General features: G+C 34.4%; 1 protein-coding gene across 1 annotated transcript; it reads left to right on the top strand.

The window, feature by feature from the left end:
- Positions 1–1,720: 1,720 nt before the first annotated feature.
- Positions 1,721–23,705, top strand: LOC150084970 (putative ribosomal protein S6 kinase alpha-2). Its single transcript, XM_090376415.1, has 7 exons — positions 1,721–1,787; positions 10,904–11,122; positions 15,135–15,250; positions 17,619–17,726; positions 20,769–20,846; positions 22,274–22,347; positions 23,645–23,705. Exons 1-7 carry the CDS (start codon positions 1,721–1,723, stop codon positions 23,703–23,705), a joined length of 723 nt encoding a protein of 240 aa, XP_090232541.1.
- The last annotated feature ends 146 nt before the right edge of the window (positions 23,706–23,851 follow it).

The raw sequence follows: 23,851 nt of genomic DNA on the forward strand, positions 1-23,851 counted from the left end.
TTGCACATGGAAGACTGCTGCACAAATTGGCGCAGTGTGGCATTGGAGGCAAATTGCTGCTATGGATAAAGGGATGGTTGAATGGGAGAAGACAGAGAGTGATAATCAATGGACTCTGCTCTTCGTGGACTTATTAGAGGAGTGCCCTTGGTTCAGTGTTGGGTCCAATTTTGTTTTATGTGTTTTTAATGATATTGATGATGGTATATCAGGCTTAAAGTCCAAGTTTCTAGACTGACGAAGGTAGGTAGGATTGTTAATGAGAGTACGCTGCTGCAACAGGATCTTGAAAAGTTGAATAGATGGGCTGAGAGGTGGCAACTGAAGTTTAACATTGACAAATGTATAGTACTGCATATGAGAAGCAGTAACTCCAGAGTAACATATCAACTGTGTGGTACTACACTGACAGTAGTTCAGAATGAAAAGGACCTGGGGATAATTGTGCAGGCAGACATGAAGTTTTCTGAGCACTGCAGACGGTCTGTAAGAGTAGCTCATGGTGTCTTGTCAATGATATACAGGAATTTTTCTAGCAGGAATAAGGAGGTGATTATCCCCTTGCAGAAGGCAATGGTCAGGCCACACCTTGAGTACTGTATACACGTCTGGAGGCCTCATTTTAAGAAGGATGTAGAGCTGCTGGAACGAGTACAGAGAAGGGCAACAAGATTAGTGAATGGAAAAAAGGGTTGCTCTTACGAAGAAAGGTTTAAGTTTTGCAAATTATAGTCTGGAAACTATGCACTTGGGAAGTGATATGATTGAGGTGTATCTTGCTCAAAAAGTAATCGCCTGAGGGGTGCATAAATTCAAATTGAGGAAAGACAGTTGTAGGATAAATGTGCCTAAGTTTGCCTTTAGCCAGCTGGTGGTTGATTGCTGGAACAAACTTCCATCTGTCGTTGTAGAAGTTGATAGCTTAAATAGATTGAAGGCAGAACTTGACAAACATTTGGAGCAAGGGGATGGTTGAAATAAGGGTTGTTTTTTTTTTTTTTTTTTTTTTTTGGCTGATGCTATATATGCTTGCTTTCTTGCATCATGTGCCCTTGCTAATGCTAGCAATGTATAGGGTTCTGATAGCTGCATCAAGGTAGAACTAGACAAATATTTGGAGCGAGTGGATGGGTGAAATGATAAGGGTTTTTTTTTTTGGCTGATGATATATAAGCTTGCATCATGTGCCTTTACTAATGTTAACAGAACTCTTATAATAATAAAAACATTCATATGGTTGTGACAAGAATATTTATAAAGTTTTTTGATGCCGAAAAACTTCCTAACAATGGCTTTCTGTTCATATCTTAAATAAACCTGTCTATCCAGCTGAATTTCTACAACTTAAGTTAAAAAAAAATAGTCCATCAGATTATAATCTATTTAAATTTTATGAAAGAATGGTGTGGTAGTTAATTGCGTCATAATCTGCTTCTTTGTAAATCAGAACTAGTTTCCAGGAAATTTCTAAAATATTTTCGTTAGAATACTATCCACATTTGGGTGGACCAAGAGATTATTAGTAATTAGTTCGGAACCAATGAGAAGGCGTAAAGAAATTGCGAGATTATTAATCCCCTTTATATTAATTCTGACTGACCAATAGATTTAAATTCGTAGCCTCTAATGTGTTGTGCTTCGTGAAATATGTATAGCAAACTTAATCATAAAGTAAGTGTTGCGTTCGTAGTTGATGTCTCACTTTGACAAAAGTTTCAAAATGGTAGGAAGTTCGCGACTGCTTGGACATCGGGATTTCAAGATTTTGAAGTTACTTGGATTTGGAGGTAAGTTTCTTCCTTCTGTTTCAAACATATTACTGAAGAATAATAGCGGGAATATGATCATTAAATTCTTTTTATGCATTAGTGTGTATATTGTAAAATACATTTCATATAAATTTGCCAAAACGGTGGTTAATAACTTATGTATTACTTGAATCTAATTGAATAATCTGATTTCTTAATTTAAACTCAGAAAACATGGCGATATTTAGATTAGGGTGCACCCCCCAGACTGTCGGTAATCTGTCCAAACGCTTCTTGCGTAACTTCACAATACAAACCCACCCCAGAGAAGATATAAAAAGCAAGATATAGTTTGCTGCTCACCTAATGGATTCTGACTTAACTGTCTTTATTAGAAATCCATACAAGTCTGTACAATTAGCTTACTTTTTTTTCCAATAAAGTGAACAGTGGCGACTTATTTAAAAAATATTAAACCACAAACATTCTTACATCCGAATTTTTTAACGGTGGTGTTATCCCCCCCCCTCCCAAATCGTTTAAAAAGTGTTGTAGACCCAATGTATGTAGACTTATGCCATAGGCATCCTACAAACGAATTGCTTTTAGAGACTCAATCCTTGTGCAGTGCGAAATTTGTTCAGAAAGCTAATTTGCCAGACACAAAGCCCTATAGTGGAACCCAGAGTGAAAAATTATGCTGAAAACACTAACAAGGCCTTTTTAATTAAAAAAATTGTGTGGGTGTATATATATATATATAGTATGATAGCTGCAGTACTATTCTAAAGCAACCAGTTACACACTCCTAATTTCAAAAAATGTAATTCAACAGAACTTGGGGCTTGAGTCATCACGGGTCCTGTTAAATTACAGGCCATAGACAAGTAACTTTTCTAAACAAAAATTCGATACAATAATTTTTTAGCTAATGTTGCAGCGTATGCGGAAACAATTTCTCTGTAGGTTATAGTGGTCTCGTGCTTCGTAATAAATGTTTTGGTTCACGAACCAGCTTAGCATTTACTAAAATTCTAATGGACGTTGAATACTGCAATACAAATTTACTTAGCCTTGTTTCAAGTTTTATTAAAGTATGTCGCACTTGTTTCATCACTAGACCTTCACTTAGTATAAATACCGAAGTGCAATATCAGTCGCCTTTTCATACTCGCGTACTACCTGGCTTATGTGGTGTGAAGGGAGCAATGTGCCTTCTGTATACAATAAAGTGTTCTTCTATTGGACGGAACCACCCTTTTCGCAAAACAGATTGGTTCGACTTTACTTTCCTCTTGTCTGTGGAGGCGGGGGGGGCTTATCGCTTGTGTTAGACAAGTTGAATATCGCTAAATCCAGAACACTAATCTACATCTGGAATTTTAGCGACGCATTTTTGTTTCACTGTATTAAAAACTGGCATTTTAGAAAAGCACTTAACTCAAAAATGATTTCTGGAAATAACACGCAGTAATTCAGTATTTGGATTTTTTTTAAAATTGAATATGGAGTTTTAATTCGTAAAGATAGTCTATTACGAAAATCCAATTTCGAAAAGGTACTAAAGTATTTTTAATGCCAGTATTACGAGGCTGCCATCTAGTGACAATCTTCAAAAACTCTAACTTTGTGTATAGCTGCAAAAGTTATACGCAATTCTGCTCTCCCCCCCCCCCCCCCAGTTAGTGTTCGATATTAGTAAATTTAATTTACTGGGTTCATTTGAAATTATTATTAGCCATATGGTGCAAGAAGCCTGAGGCTTATGCTACACTAACCATAAAAGGAAAAAATTCTGAATTACTCCGAGAGAGAAAAGTAAAGTGAATCGCCAATAAAGACAATGACTTAGGACCCTAGGTGTTCGAAGCCTATATTCATCAGATGTGAGCCCCTGGGTTTAATGTTTGGAATTTTGGCATAGTTTGCTTTTCTCCTACATACAGTAATAACAGTAGCGGATTAAGGTCAGTTGAGGCCCCGAGCGCAGAAGAAAATATTGGGCCCCTTAAAAAAAAGACAGGGAAAATAAAAATACATGTTAACCATTTTTTATTTTAAATAAATAAAAATATTATGTACTATTAATGTTTTATTTCCAATAAAATTTGAATATAATATATGTATAATATAATTAATAATAATCACAAAGTTTTGAACTAATAGTTGAACATTAGTTCAACTAATTTGTTGGGCTTTTGTGTGGGCCCTTCAGAAGTCGGGGCCCAGGGCGCGCGCCCGCCGTTAAATCCGTCTGAGTAATAATGCGTTTGCAACAGAAATCAAAATGGAACGCTGGTTAATCATTTTATCCTTGGGCCCACTTGAGGTTAATATTATGTATATACTTGATTATTAATGGCTTTGGAGACTAAAAGAATATGTACCCTTTACAGAAATTTAGCAAAAATGCTTGCCAAGTTTAATCGCGCTAGTATAAATCACTTAATTTATCATACCAATTACGTGAATCAGTTAATATTCTGCATGTATCTCCCCCCTCCTAAACCTGCTGGCTGTATCCTTTACTCTCACGGAAAGTGATCTGCTTGTTTTATGGCAATAGTTCCATGCATATTAAGGCCGCCGTAGTGGTCAGGCGCGCGGGTGCATAAGTACACTTGCCTTGAGTGATCGGGATTCAAGCCCGTGACTGCTGAATACGGTGCTGTTTCTTGTATTCTATCTTATGAACTCCTCTGAACATTTGGTCGTCCCGGAGTATAAACAGAATTTATTTATTTATAGTAAATGAGTTTGTGTTGGACCATGTTAGTTATTGTAGGGTTTTAGTCGCATTTGTGCCGCTATGTCTGTACACGTGTCGGTTCATGAGCCGATTTGCATGTTGTGAGGGCTGAAAACCATGGAATGACTCGCGGAGGGAAACCTTACTCCCTCTGCCTGAGATCGACCAACTACTGTAGTGTATAGATTAAAAAGAATTATCGGCCAACTAAAAAGAAATATAGTAGTGCTATCATTCATTGAAATAAAACAATCCACTTCCTTTCATAGCTTATTTCCCGATAAACATTTCTCTTGGGCAGAAGTAACCCAGAGACTAGTACCAAATGCATGGTACTACACTTAGGGTTGTAGAGAATGGAAAAGACCTGAAAGTAATTGAGCAGTGGAGACAGGCTGCCACAGCAGGTCATGGGGTACTGTCAATGATATACAGGAATTTTGCTAGTAGGGAAAAAGAGGTGATTATCCTTTTGTATAAGGCAATGGTCAGACCAAACTTTGAGTACTGCATACAGCTTTGGAGACCTCATTTTAGGAAGGAAATAGTTGCTGCAACGAGTACAGTTAAAGGCAAGTTCAGTGAGAAGAGTCACAAAGTGGCGCTCTTACCAAGAGGCTTAAGTTCTGCAAATTGTAGCGTCTGGAGACTAGAAACCTTGAATGGGTTGAGCAGGATCAATTCTGATGGGATTCTTCCCCTTTTTCAAATTATGAACCTGAAGGGCATAAATTCAAATTGAGGAAAGAGTTGTAGAATAGATGTGCGGAAATTTGCCTTTAGTCAGCGGGTAGTTGATTGCTGGAACAAACTTCGATCTGTAGTTGTGGAAGTTGATATTTTAAATAAATTCGAGGAACTGAACATACATTTTAGAGGGAATGGATGGGTGAAATGGGTCTTTTTTTTTGGCTGATGCCCTATAAACATGCTTTCTTGCACTATATGCTTTCACACAACCATTCCCCCTAAAAGTTTGTCCAGTTCCACTTTGAAATTACTTTAGCTATCAACTTCGATCTGTCGTGTGTAAGTTGATGGCTTAAATAAATTATTAGCCATATGGTGCAGAGAAACCTGAAGCTTTTGCTGCACGAGCCAAAAAATTGAGTCTCCCTGTGTGTATGTGAGAATTTATTTCCTTTGGCTGATGCTACATAAGCTCATACGCTTACTTTCTTGCATCACATGCCACTATTACTACTAATACTATAAAGTTAGCTTATGAATAAGTTGTGCGATATTTATTTGATCGTTTCCTACATTTATTTTTATTGCATTGTTTATTGTACGTTTTTAGTTGAACTAGCCTTGCAAGGAAGACTGATTTAAGTTCGTTATTCCACGTCAAAACAGAAAAAAAAAACTAAATACAGTAGTGAAAACAATCTTTATAAGCACCATCCCCCCCCCCCCCCCCCGAACTCTGTCATTGTTAATACCTAAGCGTTAATCTCGAACCGGGCATTTAGTGTTTTTCTAATCAGTGTCTTCTGGAGATAGTAGGTGAGAAATTAAACGGAGTGTTGATGGGATAAAAACTTTTATAGGGAAGAGTTATTATTCTCTTTAAATATTATTTCGGTAAAGCTAATAAACTTCATTTGATAGCGTTGATATGATTCAGAAACATCTTTAGTGAGAAGTTCTATCTTGACGGTCGTCTTTAGAATTCTCGTTTACCATTGCTGCTCTGTCGTCTGCTATTTTTGAATATGGCGATTCATTCATAGGAGTATAAGCTAAAAAGAATTACATGAGGGGAAAAATGTAATTAGCATTAGTAGTGGCATATGATGAAAGAAAGCAAGCTTATACAGCATGGGCCAAACAAAAAAAACATTTCATTGAACCTTGTTCGACAATCACAAATGGAAGTACATTTGTGAAGTTCGGCCCAATAGCAGAATTGAGCGGTAAGCTGCTTTCCTACTTCGTCGTATCGTTGTTAGAATTGTATTTGATTTGGAAACTACTAAAAAATTATTAGCCATATGGTGCAAGGAAGCCTGCGGCTTATGCTTCACGAGGCAAAAAAAAAAAAAAATGAATCACCCTGAGAGAGAGAGAGAGGCACAAGGTTGTTGTTGTTATGGGAGTTTAAAGGCGCATAAGCTACCATGGCTATAATGCGCCTGAGGTACAAGGGAATTATTATTATTATTATTATTATTATTATTATTATTAGCCATATGGTGCAAGGAAGCCTGAGGCTTATGCTGCACCAAACACAAAAAAAAAAAAAATTGATTTACCTAGAGAGAGAGAGAGAGAGAGAGAGAGAGAGAGAAAATCACCAAGAAAGAAAAAGAGAAGAATGATGATATCCAGCTCAGGATCCTGGGTATGCCAAGCCCATACTCACCAGATGAGAGCCCCTGGGGTAAATAACCAAGAAAGAATGATATCCAGCTCGGGACCCTGGGTGTGCCAAGCCCATACTCAAGATGTGAGCCCTTGATGAAAATAATAATCTAATGCTCAAGTATTCTACAAGTAAATCATTGGATAAAGTGACAGAAAATTTTAGAACAGAAACTATTTATGTGAATTATGGTTTTTTTTTTAAGCCTGGTTTGCTTAATGTTAAAGAAAGTTTTATGCAGATTCTTAGGTCAAAAAATCGGCTGAACTCCAGATTATGGGTACACCTTGTCACTGCATTGTGTGCATGGCCAAATTCAGGATTGTGGGTTTTTAAACTTTTTTTTTTTTAAGACTCATTTTTGGCTAGTGAAAAAATGTTAGGTTAGTTTATGCCAATAATTTGGGACAGATTCAAGCAAAAGAAGCCACCTCCTCTGGAGGTGTACCCATATTATAGAGTTATTTTAGTAATTAGCTATGTTTTGTCAAATTTAGGTCATCATTGGCATGATGAAAAACAAGTTTTGATTAGAGCATATGGGTTTTTTTATGGTGCCAGTAAGATTCTTTAGAATTTGAAGAGTATGTATTATTATTAGCCATATGGTGCAAGCAAGTCTGAGGCTTTTGCTGCACCAGCAAAAAAAAAAAATTCTGAATTATCCCAAGAGGAAACAAGAGATAGAAGGGAATCACCAAGAAAGAGAAGAATGATGATATCCAGCTCAGGACCCCGGGTGTGCCAAGCCCATACTCCCCATATGTGAGCCCCTGGGGTTGATATATAAATCATCTTATTAGGTGTGTGTGGACCCTGGGGCTGTTCTAAATACAAAGTTATTTTATTTGAAACTTGTTGTCTATAGGAATTGTTTCTAGGTCTGCAGTTTGAGGAACACAATTTGAAACAGTTTGTTAAAATCAACTGCAAATCCTTTTTAGTGTTTTTTTTTTCTCCTGTAAAGTTTACTTGATTTTCTTCAAATTTAAGTGGCACAGTTGGCTGCATTGAATTACACATTTCAAACCATTTAAGCCACAATTTTTGAATTGCATATCACCTCATTTAGTTGTGAGGTGATATGCCAACCATTATAATGCATTGGAAGCATGTTGACATTTTCAAAGAACTTTAAAGTGCCACACACCTAAATATTTGTCCTGAGTATCATTCTTTCTTGGTGATTCCTTTCTAATTCATTTTTTCTCTTTGTTTTTTGGCTGGTGCCAGCGTAAGCCTTGGGCTTCCTTGTACCATATGAATAATAATATACAATGTATAGGTTTATGCAAAGCATCATTTTTAATTGTAGCCATCTACCAAAGTAGTTAAACTGGCATCATTTTAATTATCTCATATTGTGAATGCCTTCACAATGAGTTTCCACTGTATTGTACTACCTTGAATAAGTAACAATTCACCAATGGAGAAGCCAAAAAGCTTTGAAACTGTGCCGTCTGGGTGGTGGTGGTATCTGCGAAGAATAAGTAACAGCAGTCTTCTCCATTGGTAAAGTTACTTATTCGAGGTAGTACAATACCATGGCAACTCATTGTGAAGGCATTCACAATGAGATATAATTAAAATGTCAGTTTAACTACTCTGGTAGATGGCTACAATTAAAACATGTTTTTGCACTAACTTATGAGGCCTTTTCCCTTGTATATTTTATAATAATATACTTTAACAGATTCAGTTAAAGACTAGAAATTTCTCCAGTTATAGAAAGGATCAAACTCAACCTCACCAGACAAGTGGATCTCCATCAAGGTCATGCAAACTACCATGTTAGCGACAATGATTTCTTTTGATATTTTTGTCTCATATTTGGTACTAAGCACATGGTTTAGTGTTTTTTTTTTGTCTCCATGATCAGAATACTGACATTACAAGTTTCATTTGACTCTTATTTCTAAATAGCAAATAGTAGAGCTGTAACTGGGTATTGCTATGCCTGGGGAAAAATAAAATTGCTTGACTAGTCTTCATGAAACTGATTTTATTAAATTTATAATGGAATAATACAAAATGCAAGTCATGCTTATCAACTTTTCAGTATTTAGTTAAGCAGTAACATTTTTTAAATGCTATGCTTGGGGCAATTGCCCTGTTTGCAACTTAGTCTTTCAAAACCAACCTGAAGTAGCTGAGCCAGACTCCATGAGCTGTTAAATGCATTCCATATTGTTAGCCCACGCAGGCTATTGCAATACTGTAGTTGCCTCTGACTTACATTGGCAGATCATTTTTGCAAAAGAGCTCTATTTGTCTATAGCAGGGGTGGGCAACCTCCGGCCCACAAACATGCATAATCTGGTCCACAGTTACTTTCAAAATATATAGAATAAACAGCCTGCCACTTATTATTTTATATATTTTTAAATTAATGAAATTTCTGATGTACCATTTAGAAAATACTCTGCATTGCTATGGTAAATATAGATTCACAGATAAAAAAAAACAATATCAAATCTCATTAAATATTATAAAAATAAAATATCGCAATTTTTGTTACCAGAATTTTTGAATTTGTATTTAGTTTTTCTTTTTAATAAGATTTGTGCTTGTATAAATATTACAATAAATAACACTGTTTATGACAATTCTTTCATTATACTCCATTTTAATAATTTAATTTAGACTGCCTATTTATAAATGCACATAATGCAGTATTTTTGAGCTTTTCTGTGGGGAAAACCTGCTATTATGTTGGATGTAATTTTGCAACGTTTGCATTATTTTTTTGTGAATCCCTGCTGTTAACTTTCTAGTTCTTATGCAAAAAAAAAAAATTTATTGGGAAACACCCATATTTTATTTTGTTGGGAACTCTACATTAGATTCTGTGCTATTGATCTCTCTCCCCCCCCTCCTCCCAAGTTCAAACTCACAGAACCAACTTTTCTTCCTCATTTATTCATTCAATTTCTGTTTTCCTGAAAATTACAATCAACAGAAGTTAGTCTAATGTCAAGAAGTATCTTCTGCCTTCAACCCATGCACGGTACTAAGCACTATTGGTTCTTAAAAAAAAAGTACCTGTATATAATAGTCCTTGAGAATCAAAAAAAAATAGTATGGAAAAACATTTATTTTACATAATTACAGTTTACTACTATAAGATAGTAAACTAATTAAGGAATTGTGGGATGGTTTCTTTCTTTGGCAATTTAATTTGATTTTAATTGAGTTTATTAGTTATATTTTATAGTTTGCAATAATATACCTATGTAAATCTAAGGAGATGCCATGATAGAATTTAGTGGGAACCTCCTGGAACATTTTTTGCAAACCACTTGTTTAGACCAACTTGTGGATGATTTTGCTCTTTTCTAAAGAACCTTAAGTTTTGCCCTTTTCATGGGAAGGGAAACATTGGCCCCCACTGCATAGATGGAAATACTGAATGCAGGGAAGGGTTAATTTCTTAAAATATAACTTATGAGATTAGTCTTGACAAAATGATTCGAGGAGGTAAAGCTTATAGAACAAATCTTTTTCTTAATGCCCACTAGGCTATTGTAAATAATTCAGCAGGGATAGTTTGGTTATTAGAAGAGTTAAATCATTGATTAGGATCTCTGTTCTTTGACGGGAGAGACATCCTTTGAGTCAACTGAATGTTGGCTCCTGGGACCTCCCCCCCCTCAGCATCCAATCAAGAGCAGACTCTGACCTCTCTTCAGACTGTTTTGTCTAGCAAGATGCAACCAGATAATTTTTAATTATGTTTAAACAAATTCTTACAGAAAAAGAATTGTTCAATAACATTTGCAGTACTCCAAATGTACAATTATGCAATTGTCTAAATTTCATTGTGAATGCAGTGTAGCGTACAGTATTTTCTAATCAAAATCTTCCTTCCAGGTATGCCACTAGTCTAATGTATGCACACTTCGTGGTCCATGCAAAAATTTCGGAGGTCGAAGCCCCTGATCTACAGACTAGAATATTATTTTTAGTGAAAAGTAAAAAAGTTTAGGTTACTATATAATTAGTTAGATTTAATTTATCTAAATATTAAATCTTTAATTGCAGGATGTGGAAAAGTATATCTTGTTGAGAAACTTAGCGACCCAGATAAAGATGAGAAATATGCCATGAAAGTTGTGGAAAAGAAATCCATTCTTTCCACAAAATGGAGGCATAAGCAGGCCTTAATGGAGCAAGAAGCCTTCTTAGAAATAAAGGGAACACCATTCCTAATAAACATGCACTATAGCTTCTTTTGTGAGAAGCATGTACATTTTGTTATGGGTAAGTATCTGAGTTAGTGTGTGTGTGTGTGTGTGTGTATATATATATTAGGAATTTTTAATTATTATATTCATAAATATTAATGCTTGTCTTACTTTTGAAGGATAAAGTAAATTGAAGACTTTGGTATAAGAGCTATGAAACAATATACAAGTTAGCATTAGTAGTGGCAAATGATGCAAGAAATCCAGCTTATACAGCAACAGCAAAAAAGAAAAGCTTCCCACCTCATCCCCTGGTTTATACCATAGTTGGTTTTCCTTGAATTTATTCAAACTCCAATTCTACAACAGATGGAAGTTTTTTTTTTTTTTACAACAGTTAACCACCCACTTTCTTGGTTTTTTGAATGCTAAGGCAAACCTCCACATGTCCATTCTGTTGTAACGAGCCTTGAATTTTATGTTCCTTCATGTACATAGTCTAAGCACCTCAGTCAGATCACCTCATAGGTGCAGTCTCCAGACGCTATAATTTTCAGCACTGAAGCCAAACTGACTGCCAAAAAATGCCAGCTATTTTGGCAGTCAGTTAGTTATAGGATCCATTAATCTCATGTGAGTCAAATTGACAAAATATCTGTTTTATAGATCTCTTGGTTTATAGGTAATACACCCCATTAGTGTAAGACCTGACAGTGTAATAATTAAAATATAGGGAGGTTTTGAGGACTAAAAGATTAGTGACCTTAACTGGTTTGGTAAAATGATTGCTCCTTTGTCAGTCTCACATTATCAATTGTGACAGTTGACAACTCTTGCTAATATGATTGACAGCTGTGAATCTCACATTATAGCTGCATATTTGAGAAGAACACTTGCTTCACCAAAAATAAAATAGCAAAAGCTAACTATGAAAATGAAGGCCTAGAATGTAGATTTTAGATTACCAATGTGGTATTCTTTTCCAAGAATCTACTTTTGCTGATGCATTTTGATACTGAACAAATAACAGAAGCTGAACTCAAGTAATGAGTTGGATCCTACCAAAGGAGCTGACTTTCAATTCTTTCTGTATACTGAGGATGTCAGTTCAGTTCTCTTTCCATTAACTTAATGAAACTCTTAAGTTATAAAAATGGGAATAAGCTCCTTTTTTTTTTAAGTTTAAAGATGACTATTTGGTCAAGCAGTGTTAAATGTCCAAAAAAGTTGAACTAATGTGGGCCCCAGTCAAAAGTGTATGGTGGAGTCCCCTTGTTTTGTTAGTAATCATTTTTTTATTATTTGAAGTTTAGATTTTTTTTGCAGTTATTAAAAATGAATTTAATTACTTAAAACAAGTTCTTAGCTGGGCTCCTTGAATTGAGGGCCAACTCCCTAATCCCCCCCCCCACTCTAATCTGGTCTGCAAACCAGCCTGTAGCATCCAAACAACTGTCATAGCAGATGTGGTCTTGAGAAGCCTCCCTACACTTCAAGTTTAACATATTGTGAAGTGTCATTTTTATCTACATTTACTCTAGTTTCACAACTAGAGTAAATGTAGATAAAAGCACAACACATTTGGTGTCAAGCTTTAGATATATTTGAACGTGCTTTTAAAACAGTGCCTGTTAACTTCATGTCTGTAACTTCTAACAACTAATCTGATGTATTATTAATAATACAGGGTGTCCCTCTTGAATGTCCCCCAACTTTTAAGTCCTTGAGTAACAATTCTTATATTTGGCATTTCTGGAGGCTTATTTAAGCCACCACGAATGATTTTATTAAAATCAAAGTTGGATTGAGTGTCATTTTTATCTTAAGATTTTTAAATTCATACAAATTTCAGCCCAAATACAATAGCCTAAAAATGAGACCTCAGTGTCTCATTAACATTTTTGATGTGTGCACATTAAGTTACCAAACAACTGTCTTAAACATGACTCAAGATATATTAAATGGATTTTTGTAATGAAGCATTCTCAGAATGCTACATAATTTAAAATTTCAGCTTTAAATAGCACTTTAGTTTCATGCGTGTTACATTACTTGTTGGTGCTGTACACAAGTGTAGCATTTGCTATGAAACATACAAGTTGGTCATAGTCTTTATGTATATAAAGCAATGAGCAACTAGGTTTGCTATTTTGTGTGTTGATTGTATTGTGGTGGAGCTTTGTAAATTGCCTTAGTATGTACTGCCCCAATGGAGAAGTATATTGAAAATGTATTCTACTATTCAGACTATATAGCCTAGGAAGTTGCATTTTAGAGTAATGCAATACCAAAGCAACTAAAGGCAAATTTGGCTCTGCAACAAACCTATTTTGTATTTCCTATTAATACATGGAAGAGTATTACTATACTGTAGTTACTGGTATAGTAACTCAAGCCACATAGCATTGAGGCATTCCCTAAATTTACTTGAGCCAAGCATTGGAATTGCCATGTGTTCCTAGGAATGTCTTCTGAATCTGAGTAGGCAAGATGCTTAGTAATCACTGAAAATTATACTATATGCACTTAAACTATACAGGGTGTCCCTTTTGAATGTCCCTGACTTTTAAATGTCTCACAAAAGAAAATCCAGTGCACTAGGAAATCTTTACTTTTATTGAGAAAGAAAACTCTGTTTATAATAAAGTCAACAGACTTCTCCATGTGCTCCTTTGGTGCAATGAAATATTGTCCAAATGATACTCTATTTTAGACCAGGTTCACTCCAATATATCTGCACTTTTTTTTATTGTATGATGTGATCAATACACAAAGGAACCAGTTTTTTCCTACTTCGTGTATCTTGGCTGTGAGATCCAACCGGACAGTACGGCACCATCGTGATATCCAAGGCGGGAATCGACCTTGCACCCTTTGGGTTGCCAGGCAGGCACTTAGCCTGGTTGGCATATCTGCACTGATGGTGGCAGTTGCTTGCACAATGCATGTAAGGTTTTTTACAATGTTAGACACTTTGGTGGAATAAACCATGTCTTTCACACAGCCCCAAAAGATGAGAAAAATCTAAGTTATGTCAGGCAAATGAGGGGGCCATGGTATTGGCCCACCATGTCAGATTTACAGTCCAGGAACATGTGCAGTGCATTCTTACAACCTCCAGAGAGGTGTGTTCCATCTTGCTGAAAGATTGTTGAGCTGTAGGTGTGCAATCTAAGGAAATGTGTGTTGTTTCAGCATGTCTAGGTATGTGACTCCTGTAATGGTATCTCTCAAGAACAATTTGATTATCATCTCCTTCATGAGACAACACATTCAGTTTTGGGCTGTCTCTAATGTGCTCTTGAATACAGTGCAGGGTTTTGGAACCCCATATTCTAACATTGTTGATTCACTTTTTCCAAAAAGTGAAATGTTGCCTCTTTGAAAAACATACTCAAGAAATCATGGTATTGGTTGATGCAGTCAAGAATATCAATAGTGAAGTTTTGTTGCTGTGTTTTTTGTCACACAGCTTGATTCCTTGGAACTATTTGCAATTTATTGTTGCAAACTAACTTGTGTATGACCCTGTGTAGAGTTGCATGGGGTATGATCAATTCCCTTGATGTGTGCCTGATTGATTTCCATTGGCTGCAAACAAAGGCAGCATATACCTGTTCAGCATATACTCTTCTGAGATGCTTTAATAACCTTGTCCATGTTGCTTCTGTATGCTGCTGGTGTTCAATAATCTCCTATACCATCTCTGTATAGACTTTGGGTCAGGTGTATCTTTTGTTTAACACACATCTAAATTGCCTTTTTAACCATGACAACAGATTTGCTCTCTGCAAGCCACACCACTGCTTGTGCTTCACTTTTGCCATTTACACAAACGACAGCAGTCGCAGCACGTTTGAAAACAATGAAACTTCACCACATCCCCTCTACTGGCTCCCATTATGTTTCCGTATGTATAACACATGAATTTTAACCAGCTTTTCAAATCGGAGACATTCAAAAGAGACTCCTCCTATATAAAACTATGAATGAATATTTTACAAAAATATTGTCCATTTATTGCAATCAGGGTAAAGTTTTCCTTAATAAAATGCTGTGAAGAATACAATATTTAATTTCTTGTTTAGATTATGCCAGTGGAGGAACCCTTTATTCTCGCTGGAAGACTGTGGGGAACTTTGCAGAAGATGTTGCTCGGTTTTATATTGCTGAGTTGGTTTGTGCATTAGATGAATTGCACAATGTAAGTAATATCTACCAAGTATGAAATTTAAAACAGTAAAGAACTAACTTTTTTTTTTGCTCTGATTCTTTGTTATAGATTCTTAAATGCTAATCTCTTATCCATCTTTAAGAGCCTACTTGAACTAATTATATAAACTTGTTGGAGTAAGCTTGTATTACTTCTTTAGATCTGCATAGTATTCGTATGAATATATCCAATCCTTAGTTTTAAACTCTCATTCCAGTGAACTTTGGAGAGTGAATCACTTCAATGAGGATACTTACTGTGGCTAACTTAGTTTTGTTTAGTTTATTGAATAGTATTTAGGGTTATAAAGCTCTTTCCCCCCCATTTAGTATAGCTTTAATTAAGTTTGAATAAGTTCAAGAACTGAAATGAATTCTTTCCTATTTCATCTCTTTAGAATGGCTCATTAATCCCTTTCATTTTGTGATGACAATTGGATTCTGAATGCAGGAACAGCTAATTCCCCTTACTTTTAGTAAACTGTCTATACTAAACAATGGGACTTTGCTGATGGCATCATTATTTATTATAAAGTAAAATTTATGCTGTATGACAATCTGTCATTGATTTGCTTGATTACATTAATCTGCCAGTACTAGCAGACCAGTCATGAAAAATACTGGTTCCTGGTGTGACAGACCCCAGTTTTCTTTGTTCCTTGATACTGCTTAGAATATGCAAATTGGATCACAGTAACAATGTACTTAACAGTATAATGTGCTTTTCATTAAAAATAATTTTTTAAATTTCATTGTCAATGAAACAGCTTTTTCTACTTTACAAAAAAACTTGATGCAAAACGTTGGTCTCTTCATTTTAATCTTTATAAAGTAAAGTGCATGGAAATTCAGTATGCACATACCATTTACACTTAGTCTTCCAAAGACTCCATAAGACTATAGTCAATGCTTATTAAATGTAACTATTTATTAAATTTATATAGTTGTGGTAAAGACTTAATGGAATTCTTTGATTAGATGTTTTGGAAATGGTTGATTCAGTTATGACAATTTTTAATTAACCATAATTAAATCTTTAATTTTCATAAGATTGACATTTGTGTTATGACTTGCATTCCATACTTCCTTATCTTAGAAAAACCATGCCTTGTTTATAAGGCTGAAAATATTGTCAATGGCATCTAACCCTTTTCTCAGTTTTTTTTTTTTTTTTTTTTTGCTGAGAAAGCACTCCATTTCTGGAGATTAAGGATGGTTTGGCCACAAACACTGAAGGATTAACTAACACGCAATAAATTAACATTTTTCAGAAAGGTCTGTCTGACCAAGCTCTTTTTTTCACCACGAGAGTTTGAGACCTAGTAACACCAGCACTAGGTCATTTATCAGACCTGCATACACAATGTAATTAACTTTAATGTCATGTCAAAAAACTTACTCAATTCTGTATAATTAGGATGGTTGATGGAGTTATAGCCACAGATCTTGAATTAGTAATTAATATGCAATAGAAATCTCACTGAGAACCAGGCGTAAGTATGGGTAGATTAAAATGAATTAAGTAATATCAATAAAAATAACACCTATTGAAATAGTCTATACTATTCTAAGTTTCAGAAGAAATTTCTATTTTACTTAAATTTTAATAAAATACAACATACTTCAAAATTTGTCATTTTAAAGGCTTAAATCCTAAGTACTATATAGTATAATTAAATTTCAGCTGAAATACAGTATGTGCAAGTTATTTTTTCACAATTTAATAAATTTAACTTTGTACAAGTTGATGCATTTGCATCATTTCTGTACATAGCAAACTACATAATTAGTCAAATTGGCATCATTAAATATCTCATTGTGAATACCTTCACATGTATTGCACTACCTTGAATAAGTAACACTTAACCATAGGAGAAGACTATTGTTACTTCTCAGAAGATACCATCACCCATATGGCATCATTTTGGAGCTTATTGGCTCATCAGTGGGTGGGCCAGTACCCTGGTGTTGCAACGACGACAACCCAGTTGCAGAGTATAAATCCACAATGTGAGACATGCCTGATTGTGTGGAGTAATTTAGATTACAGTATAGTTTAGGGCTAAAGCCTCAGGTTACATAAATAGTTTAACTAATGTATAAGTTAGTGCATTTGCACTAACTAATCTTGTTTTCAAGAGCTACTATACTAAAGAATTGCTTTTAAACTTTTTAAGAACAAAATTCAGTTTTACTTATAAATTGTTTTAGTGTGGATGCTCTGTATTATCTCCTGTCCTAAGAATTATCTTTTTATAACAGTGTTAATTATGGGCTCCTTAAGTTTGAATACTCATTGTTGGCAAACTTTAAACTTGCTAAGTAAAAGAATATGAATTTAAAAATCTTTTAAATTATAGATGTGCATAATTCATCGGGATGTGAAGTTGAGCAATATCCTCATCGGGGATGATGGCCACATAGTCCTCATCGATTACAGCCTAAGTCACCTCTTCTTACCTGATGAGGTATGATTTAACAATTTTGCAACTGGGATTTTTTTCTCTCTTGGTCAGAAAAAAGAATGATTGTACTCGGTTATTAAATTGCTTGAACATGTTTTGCTACTTAATTATGGAATCCCTATAATGGAGCTATATGGAATAATTTGATAAATGTTATAGCCCTTCTTGGAGACTTCATAGGCCAAATTTACAAAAGTAGTTAACATGACAGCTTAAACTGTGGTTTATTACAGAATGCAGAACTTGAAGCTAAACTATCTTAATTTATAATAAGAAGCCTGTTCTTCAAGGTATCAGTGTTTTCTTGTATCATTTTATCAATCTAATACTAAGTGTTCCTGTAAGAGTATCTTGGTATGTACTCACTTAAACTGTTTGGATCAGACTGTAAATTAACTTAATTATGAAGGATTTAACTAAAATTAGATTAATGATGAGCACTTATATCCTGAAGATGTAGAGAAACTCTACATTAGTCATCATTGCTTTTAAAACATGGAGTTAGTGTCACATTCTTAATGGATAAAAATGTGCAAAATATCAATCATAAAAAAAACAACACAATGCTTAGCTTTCTTAGGCATAATCAAGCCATGTAACTTTTCCTGTAGAACTAGGCAAATATTCCTATGCCTGATAGGAACAGTTTAAGGATGGGTTGGAGTTGCTGTTTTCTAGATTTGTGTAATTAGCACAGTGGTTAATTAGTCATTACTATGTTTTGCTAGCTGCACTTCCAATTTTAGAAATTGGAATATCTGTGAAGAAACTTGTCAGAACAGAGTTTCTATATTACATGTCTTCCAAATTGTTATACTTCAGATTCATCTAGAAAAAGTTCTAGAGCATCACTAGTTGATGAGCTTGGCAACTTGGTCTGCTTCCACTTTCTAAATTATGTTTGAGCATTAATGTCTTTGACTGGAGTAGGTAAAATTTGAAGTTTCCATTGGTATGGAAACTTCACTTCTAAATCACTTATTTGAGGCATTCAAGTTTTTACTACTTGAAAAATGTAGATGGGGGAAGTTGATGTTGTTATATTTGCATTAACTTTCAAATTTCAAGAATGCATGTAGAGGATAACTGCTTAATAGTTTCATTTCTTTAGTAACTTATTCACTAATTAAACAGAGGTTGAAACATCCTAGCTAAGTTCAGATTTTTTTTTATTGCTTTCCTTGTATGTGTAAGGAAATTTGCTTCTTTGATAGCAATCAGTGAAGATGCCTACTTCTGGTCCTTGATAAAAGAATGTCTGCATCCTAGTTTTTCCTTTCTATGTTTTGAGAATGATGGTTGGTTTTCAGGATCAGATTAAAGTCAGATGTGCATTACATAAATTAGCAAAAGGTAGTTCCTATTATCAGCCCATTCGACTTAGATTTTGGCAAAAAAAATTACTTGCAGGACTTATCCACCATCTCTCATAAATAGTGTTTTAGTTACAGTTTATTACTTAAATCTTCCAGTCAGGGCCTAACTTGAGGATATGCAGGCCATATACAAATAACCAAATCTTTGGAGTATTTGATCCCTAGGAAAAATATTTTCTGGGGACCCTACACCTTGCTACTTAAAAAAAAGCAGCATGACGCCCTTAGAAAATTTAGGATTACATAATTGATATAAAAATGTAAAGCAAATAAATCTGCATATATTTCTAAGGAAAGATATGTTCAGATTTGTATATATATCAGTGGCACGTGCATTTTTGCTAGAAGCTACATTACAATTTAAAAGTATATTTTATAAGGAACACAAGCACTCGTGCTCAACATTATGCTACTGGATATCACTGATTTTTGGCTCTTTTGCCATTTACAAACCTCCCTGGAAATATTGATTCTAGGCACATACCTGATTTGCCTAGCCCTAAGATAGGTCCTGCTTTCAGTGTGTTACTATTTAATAGTAGATGCTTTAATAGAAAGCAGTATGAAAATCAATCATTGTGTGCCATTTAAAAAAGCCAGTTCTCCAGAATTTATACCTAAAAACTGAATTATATGATAAATGGATATTGAAGACTTCACTATATTAAAGAAGTTAATTTACAGTGTGTTACATTTCAGGCACTGCAGTAATAATTGACTTGTAACAAAAAAAGGAAAAAAAAACTTATGAATAAACAAAACATTTTCATTTCTGTGCATCTGCCACATTGCCCATTCATTCCACCAATCAGTGCACAGAAATGGATATAATATCCAGTGCTTCAGCTACAATATATGCATATGGATAGTTTGTGATATGTATGAAAAACAATTGCTGGATTTCTGTTAGTCCAACTTTAATGAAATTTAGATAAGCCAAGAAGTATTTCTACAAGAGTGATTTAAAATTTCATGAAAATGAATGTTACTGGGAGTACAGTTATGTGCAAATAGACAGACAGACATAGTGAAGGCAATGGGTACATTGTGTGTGTGTGTGTGTGTATATATGCCTAAACATTTTTTTATTTTAAAGGGTTTTTTCTACAAATTTAATATTTGATGTTTTCTGGTCCAAAATGACAATTTTGCTACCATTGAGTAATCAGGTCAAAAAGCACAAACTAATATATTTAAAGTATGAAGTTTTCATTTGTGAATTTTTTTTTTTCTTGCACTGAAATTCACTCCAGAGCTGCTCTAGCAGAAACATTCCTACAATTAACCTTCAAAAATGCATAAAGGTTAATAGTATTAACTTTGGTTTAATTTCAACAATGTTTGTTAGAAAAATTGATTCTCCTTTGTATTTCTAATGCCAGTGTTACCACTGTTAACATAACTACTCTTTGAATGATGTCACCCGAAAAAGTGGTACAAATAGGTGAAGTTTTGCAAAGCTTTGGCCAGTGATGATAGTTACTAGATATTTTCAGATCCAGTAACTGGAGAGAAGTGTTACTTGTCTATTCTAAGTCATAGCCAATAAAAAATGATATTAAATGAATAATCTGCTCCTTAAAGAATTGGCATTTGGGTGTTATAAACTGCTCTAGAATTTGGTATTTGGAGTTGTTGCATATTTCATGATAACAATTTCAACTTTCAGAATGAGAAAACAGAAGGTCATGTTGGAACTATACCTTATATGGCTCCTGAAATAATTGCTCATGAAAAATACAGTTATGTAAGTACACTCAGCTCTGTATATAAGCTTTTGGATATAATAATAGCTGCATGCAATCTGTTACTTGTCCTTCTGTTGCATAACTGAAAACACGAAAGTCATAACCAATTCATTGTACCACAAGCTTAATTTGCATAATTCTATAGTTTTTCTAATTCTGGCAAGGCTGCTATATTCATTCAGGATCTATAAGTAACTATTGAAGATACCTTTAGCATTTTTTTTCATACAATTTTTAACCCAGCAGTGGTTGATACCCCTGATCATAAACAATGGCACAAGGGTCTGACAGGCCCACTAATTTTATTCTGAAAACTTAAGTTTTTTATTTTAAATTATGCTTACAGTATCCTAATGAATAACAATACTTGTTAAATGCATTTTAATGATATTTAAATGTTTTTTATACACTATTTTTGAAACAAATAGCAACTAATGTTGCTATTTTTTTTTCAAAAATAGTGTATAAGGTAATTGTTCATAAAACCATTGAATGTACTTATGGATATGACTATTTTGTAAAATAGCTTGTTGCTATTAACATAATATAGACAACCTATTTTATGTACTAAACATACTGTAGTAGTATGGCAGCCAAATGTGTTTACATCATGGAAAACATAGCAGTACAAAAATGGAAGGCCAACAGCTGATATTTTGGAGTGCATCAGCAAATTATGCTTTTTGTACAAACACATCACTTTTAAAACTACTGATGTAAAACTTTGTACATTTAGGAAGCTGGACAGGAAGAACATTATATACACTTTGCAGAGCCTTATGCCACCTGCTGATTTAAGACAATTCATTTTTATGAAGTTACTTCTCTTTAAAACTTTGTCTAAAACTGTGCAGCAGAATGTAAAGTGTTGCACTTGAGAAACAGCATCCCTAAAATAACTAACCAACTTGGTGGGGTTGAATTAAAGATAAAGGAAGAAAAAGGATTTGGAAGTTACAATACAGGCAAAGAACTTTTCTAAGTGTAAAAAGGTGGAAATTCCATGGTGTCCTATGGATAATTTATCCAACAACATCTTGTAAAGATAGAAAGGTTATAATCCCACTGCATTAGCTTATAATTTTATAAGGTTATAATTTTAAGACTGCATTAGCTTTTTGTTGTAAAAAAAAAATCCAGAACAAGGGTCAAACTCAAATTACTGGGGAAGAGATTTGGACTAGATTGTAGGAAGTTTTCTTTTATCCAGTGAATCTTTTGATTACTGAAATTGCCTTTGCAGGTGATTGATAAAGAAATTCAAGTCAACTGGATAGTTTAAGGAGGGATTTTTTTTTTGGCTTGTGCAGCCTGTGGCTTCCTTCCACTATGACTAACACTAACTTTCTTATTTAGTTTAGATCCTGTAGTTAATTCAGTTATGCTTATTATGAATTAGTAAATTTCTGCAATATTTTCTCTTCAGGGTGTTGATTGGTGGAGCCTTGGTGTAGTAACATATGTCCTTCACTGTGGAAGATCACCTTTTCGATCAAGACGGTAAGCTTGAACTTGTTGTCACTTTTGTATGTTAAAAATTTATTTGTATCATAACTTAAGACAATGCAATGTAGATTCAGCATTTGGCTGAAACCACTCCTTCAGTTTGAAAATGAATGCCCACTCTCCTGCTGAACAATTTGTACAGCCAAAAATATGTATGTATCCCTCCCAAGCATCTGTACTGGGGGAAAAAAAACTACATTAACATAATAAATGCTCTCTTACCCAGCCCTAATGTTTCACAGAAACACAAGGAACAGGTTGACCCATCATCGTACTGTTTTTTAATGGTATGATAGTGTAGGTCAGACTGACTCTGTAGTGCAGCCTTGGCCAACATTTCCTGGATCTTCATAATTTACCAGCTGATACTTATGTGTGAATGATCTTTTTTTCCATTACTTTTAGAATTTTAGATTTCAATTTAATCTGAAAGATGTACAAATGTGGGATCTAAGTGGGCCATTTAGTTGATAGGATGAAGTGTTGTTTCTTTTCAAATCTGCATTAGCAATAGCAAACTGTTTGCTATTGCTAATTGAAAATCACTTTCCATTTAAGTGAAATAAATCCTTATGAATTAGTTTGCAGAAAACTTAATTTGCTCAAAGTTAGTTCCTTGTCTTAGCCTACTATACTAAGATAGTTCCTTTCTTGAATGTTTCTCCAAGAATATTAGAACAAAAATGGTTGGATTATATAATTTAGCAATAAACAGTTGGTAATATGGCACTCAAGCAGTATTTGCTTGACCATATAAAATGATGTGATAAATGATCTCATCAGGTAAAAGCAGAAATCTACTGTGGATTACAGACAAAACACTTGTCATTTCAAACCTTGTCCAATCCATTTTTGTGGGAGAAGTATGTCTTAATCCTCTCAGACAGCTATTGTCCTCAGTGCATCCAGAAATTTTTTGGTTACAATATTAACAATGCAAAGTCCAAACTATCCATATAGCAAATCCCCCCCCCCTTTTTTTACTAAATTCTGTAAATGAAACATGTTGCCATATTTTAAGCCATTGGGTTAAAACTAAATTTAGATTAGCCTGGAATGTTGATTCCCTAGATGTTAATATCTGGTTCTTTCATGTTATGTTGGTAGTATGATTTGCACACTTTCCATATCAAATAAAAAAAAAAAAATGTCCTAGTGCCATGGCATGGAATCTTCATTCTAGTATAGTGTGGATACTATACTGAATTATGCCAAGTTAAATTTTTCTTTCTGAATTCCAAACTGTTTCTGTAAATCATTATTTATTCTGTTGTAATCTTAATTTTAACAGGAGAAATCCTGTTCCTTTATTTGTAGAAATTGACTTTCTACAACCTGTTATTTCTTTATGAAGGTATAATATCAGCAAATAATTTGTGCTAATTTACTATTACAAAAACTAATTGAATACTACTAAAACCTGATATCCACACTTGAGTTTAAATCATCTTAGCTTAACTACTGTAATTTAACTATCCAAAAGCTGCTTCTTTCCCTT

This window comes from Mastigoproctus giganteus, chromosome 6, assembly GCF_048544385.1.
Source record: "Mastigoproctus giganteus isolate SK-2022 chromosome 6, ASM4854438v1, whole genome shotgun sequence".
In the NCBI taxonomy this organism is placed as follows: domain Eukaryota; kingdom Metazoa; phylum Arthropoda; class Arachnida; order Uropygi; family Thelyphonidae; genus Mastigoproctus; species Mastigoproctus giganteus.

Excerpts from the sequence above, each read along its gene's own strand:
- LOC150084970 (XM_090376415.1), top strand. The coding sequence starts at position 1,721 with ATGGTAGGAAGTTCGCGACTGCTTGGACATCGGGATTTCAAGATTTTG. Across the intron at positions 20,847-22,273 it reads CTCATGAAAAATACAGTTAT|GGTGTTGATTGGTGGAGCCT; the intron begins GTAAGTACACTC and ends TTTTCTCTTCAG. Across the intron at positions 22,348-23,644 it reads TCACCTTTTCGATCAAGACG|GAGAAATCCTGTTCCTTTAT; the intron begins GTAAGCTTGAAC and ends TAATTTTAACAG.